This window comes from Adiantum capillus-veneris, chromosome 7 (assembly GCF_014529385.1).
Source record: "Adiantum capillus-veneris isolate H3 chromosome 7, ASM1452938v2, whole genome shotgun sequence".
In the NCBI taxonomy this organism is placed as follows: Eukaryota; Viridiplantae; Streptophyta; class Polypodiopsida; order Polypodiales; family Pteridaceae; genus Adiantum; species Adiantum capillus-veneris.
In genome coordinates, this window is record NC_140937.1 from 113203908 (window position 1) to 113212058 (window position 8151).

General features: G+C 44.4%; 1 protein-coding gene across 1 annotated transcript; it reads right to left on the reverse strand.

The window, feature by feature from the left end:
- Nucleotides 1–391: 391 nt before the first annotated feature.
- LOC147454448 (uncharacterized) lies at nt 392–3899 on the reverse strand. Its single transcript, XM_086517045.1, has 3 exons — nt 3826–3899; nt 761–1031; nt 392–643 (listed from the first exon to the last, which is right to left on the reverse strand). Exons 1-3 carry the CDS (start codon nt 3897–3899, stop codon nt 392–394), a joined length of 597 nt encoding a protein of 198 aa, XP_086373171.1.
- Nucleotides 3900–8151: the final 4252 nt, after the last annotated feature.

An 8151-nucleotide genomic window follows, 5' to 3' on the forward strand; every position in this document is an offset into this window, starting at 1 on the left:
ATGATGTGGCTCCACCATGCTTCCAACAATATGCTCCATAGGAAATAAATGTTCACTCGATCTATTGTCATATATATTTTGATCATGAGGATTGTATTCAACAAAGTTTCTTCCATGTCTGCCATAACCTCGGCCTCTTCCACCACAATCACGATTTTGATTTAACCTTGTGTAACAGTCTCTTTCAAAGTGACCATAAATGCCACATCTGTTACAGTACAAATCGTCCACCTCCACGTCCATGAGGCTGGGCTCTCCCCCTGCCTCTATGGCCATAATCATTGTAGCTTTGACTTTGTTGGTTTTGCCATTGACCTCTTCCAGTATTGTTTTCACGACCATAATTTCCTCTTCCACCTCTATTGTTTCCACGACCTCTATAGTAAAAAACCTAATCTCTAGAATTGTTTTTCGATGTAGAAGGACTTGACTTGCCTAACTTCACCTCTTCTTGCAAACAAAGGTTTACTAACTCTTCAAAATTAGGCATGTGTCCTTGAACAGATATAGATGTATCCAATGACTTGTATTTTGGTCCCCAATCATTCAATGTCACTGAAACTAAGTCATCATCTGGAACTTCAACATTAATGCTCGCAAGATCTTCATGTATTTGATTTATCTCTGTCACATAATCTGATATGGATCTATTTCCTCGCCATACACAATGTAACCTTTGCTTCAAGTGAACTTTTTGTGGTTTTGTATTGGAGCTCTTCATCCTTGCTAGTATCTCCCATGCTTCCTTTGGAGATTGAGCCTTCTTCACATGTGGTATAAAGAAGTCACTAATGCATAATGAAATCCAATGCATCACTTTCCTTGAATTCTCGATCCACTTCTTGTAAGATTCTACTCTTGCTTGCCATGTTTTATGTGCTTCAACATTCTCTCTGCTTGGTTCCAAACCAACCTCGGGACACTCTTGTTCATCTATAAGGTAGTCCCATAAACCTTTATCCATGATACAATCCTCCATCCTGTAAGACCATATGCAATAGTTCTCTTTGGTTAGCTTCTCTCCAAACAATCTGTGTGACTTGAGTTGAACTTTCTGCCATCTTCACTCTCTCAATCGCTTCCAAAGGATTTTGACAAAATTTCAGCAGAGTTCCATTTGTATTTGGACAATATCTCAAGTGACAATCTCAACCAAAGTACTCATAAACACTAACAGAAAATCTCTCACTACCAAGGGAAAATCCATTGACTCACTTTGTCACAGAAAGACTCAATAGTATGCATAAATACTCTAGAACAATGTACACATGGACCTGTATGCAAATGCAATCCATACGCTGTCATGTACCACATATCACTTTCATCCCATAGTCGTAAACGACATATGAGGTCTTTAGCGGGGCCAGTTGGAGGTTCGCTCCAGTACCTAATCCACCTTTACCAAAGCTCCTAAGGCAAGGCTTCAAAAAACCTCACTCGGCCCTCACAAAGGCTGTAGTTTTCCAAAATACATTAACCACATATCCATACATAACCACAAAGTACTCAATCTGACAATATAACCGCCTCAACTTCTTCCCACAACCTTTCTTACATAGGCGGCTGTCCATAAGGGACCCACAACAACCAAACGTAGTCTTCGATAACATAATATCATGATGCAAAAGCTCTATGTTGCTCTCCAAAACCTATGTAAATGCTGAATTCTTCACCTGTAACCTGTAAATCTACTGTCGAGTGCAAAACTGGAAATCTCCTATGCCTGTGTGAGCTAGCTATTTGCTGCATAAAATTTCTATTGCAAAAAAATTGTGTTGCAAATTTTGACAAATCTGAGTATGTCAATGCGTTTTGAATGCCCAAAAACATAAAGATAGACTCTTGGATCACTGTATTCTGAGTTCAAGTGAGGGAGTTATGACAAAAAACCCTCTCTTTTTGGCTGTTTTCTAGAGCTGCAAAAATTTGTGTATTGACTGTAGCTCCTTAAACTGTGCTCTGATACCACTTTGTAGAGTGCACAGGTGATGGAGAAGGTAGGAAAGAAGACTACGCACACACATTAACACACATTGAGACACACACACACACACAATTGTTACCCTGTAGCAGCCATTCAATGTGCTGCTCTCACTCGTCTCCTTTTTGAACTATTATCCAAAGTATATTTACAACATAGTATAGTCAGTGAGACCGGCCGCCCATAGCACAACGGCCATATTCTTTAACATCATATTCTTTAACAAAAACCCATATAAAACATACATCACGTTTGCTACTTGCCTGTCGAGGATCTTCTCATCTTCTCTAGCCCGCTACCAGGGTCGACACACTTTGGCTGCACCAACGTCTTTCGGGGGTCCCGGTTGGATGGTATATTGGTCAGGTACTATTAAACCTCATAATTCTGTAGCAGATATCCTCATCCACGGAACCCTCTCTTTCTAGTTTGCAGATTTCTCACTCCAGTACTCTGGTCCGACTTCCTTTCCAAAAGCTGAGAGGGGGTGTTAGAGTTTAGGCATCTCTCCGCATTCATCCAATTGGTCCCAGTTTCTCCCAAGGATAGGCGCTAGGGAGTGAGGACTATTTTTTGGTTGTGTTCTGCTAGTGTGAGGTAGGTCTCTCATGTCGGGTTGTGTCTAGCTATATTTAGCTTGGGTTTTGTCTTGGTTCCATGGTCCTTTCTGCTCCTGCACTTTAAAATTTGTCCCATTGAGCACTATGGTCATCTGCTGCCCTCTCCCATTATTCTCTTATTTTCTTCCTTTTTCCCAAGGTCGTGGAGGTTAAGGGCTGGGTCGGACAGGCTGATGTATGGCTTATATAGGCAGATGGAGGGTCATCTCTTACAACACATAGCAATTGAGCCCACAGGGGGGCGCCCTCCCTTGGGTGCCCAAGAGGGGGTTGGAGCAGATGGCAGGGGCTGCCTAGCATTTTGACATGACTACAGCTTAGGATTTTGGCATGAACTTAGCCTAGCATTTTTTATCAACAAGATAGCCCCAATGTTTTTGATGGGCAGCAGATGCATTGCTTGGAGATCCTCCATTAGTTAATAAAACTTCCCATAATGCTACAACCACCTCTTCTAGAGACTGGGCTATAACAAAAAGCAAGGGGAGACTCTTACAGTGAGGAAACAAAATATGTACAATGGAGGCTAAATCACAAAATGAGAGGAGGAAAGAGCCACACAGGTGGACGATAGTACCATCTGGGTGCACCTTGGACCATGGTGAAGAAAGGCCCTGGGCGCGAGAGTTGCAGGAAAGCCTCCCTGCGCGTCCACATGCGGTTGGAGTTGCCCTGAAGGCTCTAGAACTGACCCTTGAGAGTGTGAATGAGCTCCAACCAAAAGTCATGAACAGCCTCTGCTGGTGAGACAAGGTGAGCCTCAAACATGCGAAGGAACAGGTCTGCCAAATGAACCATAGCGTCAGACCACAAACGAGCTCCCAACACACCTCTCTCTCGTTGCACCACTCCTTATGGGTAAGCTTTGTGGCAAGCTGAAGTGTAGGTCGACCCTCTTGGATCACTATCATCCTGTTGGTGGAGGCTAGCTCAAAATGGAGCGTAGGGCCCTTGAGGGTGGACCAGGCTACAACACCCCAAGTGTACTGTCATGTTGTGAAAAGAGCTGGCATCAGTCGAAGAATCTGCATCCAAACCTGTCGTGCCTTGAGGCAATATCACAGACAGTGACACTAACTCTCCAAAGGATGTCCACAAGATTCCAAAAAGCCACTGTGTACTAGCCAACTCCCAACTACTGTAGCTCTGTGTGCAACTAGCCACTGGAACAAAGTGACTCTCCTCACCTATCTGGAGTCCCACAAACGCTCCCAAAAAACTTACAAGAACTCATTTAGAAGACCCTCCTCCTGCCAATGAGGGCCTGCATCAAGACGAGGCTCTCTTTGTGTTGCCATTATGTGGCGTCCCAATCAAATTGTGTACTGGAAAAAAGGGATCCTAGGGTGATCGACTGAAGAGAAGGGGTCTCTCCAGAACCACTCTCCAGGGTCCCACTGTACTCGTGCGAGAGGGCAACTCTCCCAAGGCCAAAGCCACCAGTGGCTTGTCTCAAGATCTGCTAGGTTAGGATCTATGACACAAGTCCTCCCACAGATGCCCACTACTCATATCCTCTAAAACAACACTTTGCAACCTGCAAAGCCTCTATTGAGACTCTGTGTAGGCAACCCTCTCCCTGAACCTCAAAGAACATGGGGGGTACGTACTCCAAGCAAGCACGAACTCCAATAAGGACCTCCAGTCGCCTAAAGGCCCCCAGCCATTTGGGAGTTGTTGTCTTTAGAGGGGGTGAGCCAGTAAGCTGGTAAAGCATCTGTAATATCCTGGCACATGCTCTGCACCCCCCTCATGCCTCGTAACTAGATTCTCTGAGCCTCCTCGGACAAACGTGAAAATTGAAGACAATTGTCAAAATTACAAGCGGGACCCTCTACAATGGGACCCCAAGAAACATAAGGCCTATTACCAACTAGGTGGCCTCTCTGAGTGCTAATCATGGGGTTCCAAACAAGGGGTTGTCTCAAGCATTCCTCCATGCAAAGGGGATGATGTTGCTCCAGGCCACTCCTCAACTGCTCCCAAACCTAAGCAGACTCATAGAAAACGAATCCTCCAACCTCTTGCTCAGACCAACTCTGCACATCTCTATAAAAATCTACCTGATGGAAGGGCTCCAATGGTCTCTTGCATGAGGGACTTGAGCTCAAAGCGAGTGAAGCAACAACTTCTCCCCTGGAATCCTCCCCTGAAAGGAGTCCCCTAACCACAAACTTCCCAACGAGGGCTCTGCTCTGCTCTGTTGGGTCAATGATCCCCAGCCCTCCCTAAGAACATGGTAAGGTCGTGGTGTGCTAGGCTACTTTGGCCCGGGCTAACTGGGTGTCGCGTCTTGACCAAAGAAAATTCATGCTTGGACTCTCTAGTTGGCTGATATAGGAGCTCGACAAGATCCAGCAAGACATGATGTAGCGGACAGGAGGAGGGGAGAAGTCTGCTGCTGAGGGGATAAGTCCAAGCCAATCTGAGAACCCAGATAATAAACTAGGGTCCCTGGGGGAATCCACCTAAAACCCTCACCTGGTGACCATAGGAGCACTGCTAAACTAAAAAGCTATTGTCTTTCTCCAGTTGATCATTGCTCTTGATGCACAACAAAGTACCTCAAGAACTTGCTCACACATGTGCAGATTGGCCTCTTGGCCCTCCAAGTACAAGTCTAAGTCATTGACAAACTTAGCATCAAGTAGCTCGTCTCCCCTAACAGAGAGCTATGGACCTGCCACACATAGAAAAAGAAACCAACCCCTCATTCCAAGGTCTCTGTCCCTCTATATGCAAGAAATAGTACATGGACTTTGAAGCAAGCCGCCTCAAAGTCTAGTGAAGTGTCATTGAGGAATCGTGCGAAGTTGTAGGCAAAGAAGTCCCACCAAAGACGGATGTCAAAACTCGTCAGTCCTCAATAGACTGCGGCAAAGAGTGACGTCTCCACAAGAAGGAGGGTCCGCAGGAAGGTCTGCTCCTCTCACGAGGAGGCTCGTGGAAAAAGCGTTGCCAAGAGACCTCCTAGAAGCCAATGAAGGTCATGCCCCTTGAGCTGGCTATGAGGTAGAAGGGGGAGAGGATGAGGAAGCAGGGGGACTAGTGGTGGAATGGGAGGAGAGGGGGTAGCAATGGGGGGAGGCTGAGGAGATGGAGGCAGGGGTGTAGGGCAGTGGGTGGCACGGGGGGAGGAGGGACTATTGGTGGGAAAGCTGAGGTGGAGGGTGGAACTGTGGCATTGTTCTGCTGTAATGGTGTTAGTTGAAGACTGGCGGCCACACTCAACTGAAGACTGACAAAATGAGAAAAGAAGAAAATCCTATGTAGTCATTCTCTGATTAAGAAAACCTGTAAATTCACTTGTAAATACTGGGGGCTTGCAGAAGTTTCCAATTTTATATATTATTTTTTTCCATTTGAATGAGTAGGATTTCACTTTGGAACATGAGGTTTTGTATTTGGAAGTTATATATACCAAATTTTAACCTTAATGAAAAAAAACCCCCTTGTTCATTCTATGAAATATCTGTGAATGAGAGAGAGTGAGATCTTATCTTGGCGCTATGTGCATACTGGTGGTTGGAATTGAGTACGAAGAAGTGCCACGTGCTGCCCCCGCAGAGAGCTACGTGCCAATACCCACATTATGCGTGTACGACCCAGCTTCGTGAGATTGACTTGCAAGCTATTTCTAGGGATTCGGTAAGCAAACGGTGTCAGTTTTTGCATTTCAGCATATCCACGTGTTCATATTGAGTAGAGATACACATTAGGCACCTTAGTTTTCAGAAACGTTGACCTACAAAAACCTATCAGACATCCTACGTGATTCTGCACTGGGTGTTTTTGGGTAGGATTTTGGGTCACGGACCTTAGGGAGAGTGGCCTATTGGCATTAATAGGATATCCCTTAAGTTTTGTAACATTTCGAGAACGTCTAATGGGTATTTGGCTCATGGAAGCGTTGTACGAAATCTCCTCCTGTGCACAATAGTAGGCTGTAATGTAGACATTGGGTAGAGACCTCTGTAGTAAGTAGTCGATAGTCGGTCAAGTGTAAGTTGACACCCTATGCTTGCTTCCATGGGCCTGCAAGTCGAGCTTCATCCTTAACTGACAGTTCTTGTTAGGTGAGTTCTCGCTATGCTGACGTCCGTCGCGGCGTACCCGCGAACACTGGTGCCGCTGCCGAGGACGAAAACCCTAGGTAGGTGACCGAGACTAGTCCTTGAGGATAGGGATTCTCTGGCTTGCCAGAGTCTTATTTTACATTTAGATAGAATCAGAGGGTGGTGGACTCTCTAGGTCTTAGGAGAATTCTAGGGAGTGTATGGCTGGCCTAGATCATCCGTCTTAGGTAGTGTTAGATAGGAGTTAGGTTGTGGTGTGGAGAGAAGGAGTTGGAGTGGTAGATGCAGTGAGAAGATAGCTTGAGGGTCCGTGCGAGGCTAGGAAGCAACCGAGGCACCAAAATCACCATCTCACATGATGAGTAGGAGTAGGGTAAGTAGGACATCATGATTTATGATCTGGAGCACTTCGTGCATGTTATATTTGTTGTTAGGCTCATCGAAGAACTATAAAAGATGGTGAATTGTGTTTAGAAGCTGAATTGAACTCCAAAAGTTTTTGTGATTATTGTTGAGAGATCTACAAAGCATAGGGAAGCCCACAGGTAGAGAAAAATTAAATTCTAAGACAGAAGACATCCTACACGTAGTATGTCTACAGGGTGATCTGGCATGAATTTTGAGAATCTGAGTTGATTAGAGTGTTTAGAAGGTAGCTTTTACCCTATTTTCTCCTGGAAAGTGGAAGATTGACCATATCTTGACAGATTGTGGCAAAAAGACAGGAATTGCCAGACATCCTACCCAAATTGTGCCAAGGCATAATTTTGAGACCAAAACCATAGGATGTCTTCATGTGCATGATGTACATAATTTATTGAGTTCATGTGAAAGGTTTCATCTCAATTGGGTGAGAAAATTGGGGTTTAAGAAGACTTTAGCATTTTTGACAAAAAAAAAAAAGAAAGGGGCCAGGATAGCTAAGTTCGGGGTCTTTTGACATTCAAACACAAATCTAAACAGACTAGGGAGCTCAGAACATCAAGGAAAAGTTGTGGGCCAAGTTGGGGTAAATTCTGATGAAAAAGATATCCTACGTGTAGTATGTCTAATGCATGATTACAAGGCCAAAATTATATTTGAGACATACCAGGCTCTCATATAGCCTTGGACAAACCTCCTAGTCAAGTTTGGTCCAATTTGGAGTGATTTGACTGGTGAATTCATCAGAACGAACATTAGGCTTCTGGAACAAATTTTTGATTAGTTGACCAGCTTATAGGTGTCCAAACCAAAAAGTGAGAACAGTTATGAGCTTAGCACATCAAGGGAAAGCTATATTGCAAATTTTATCTGAAACAAAGCAAAAAAGACATCCTACGGGTAGGATGTCTACAGGGTCATTTTTAGGACAATATTAAATTGTGGACATACAAGGAGGTTCTAATTGACTTAAGGGTTCCAGAACTTCTTTCAAAAGTGAAATTGGACTTTTTTTGACCTATTTACTGAGCAAAGACGAGAATTAAGACGT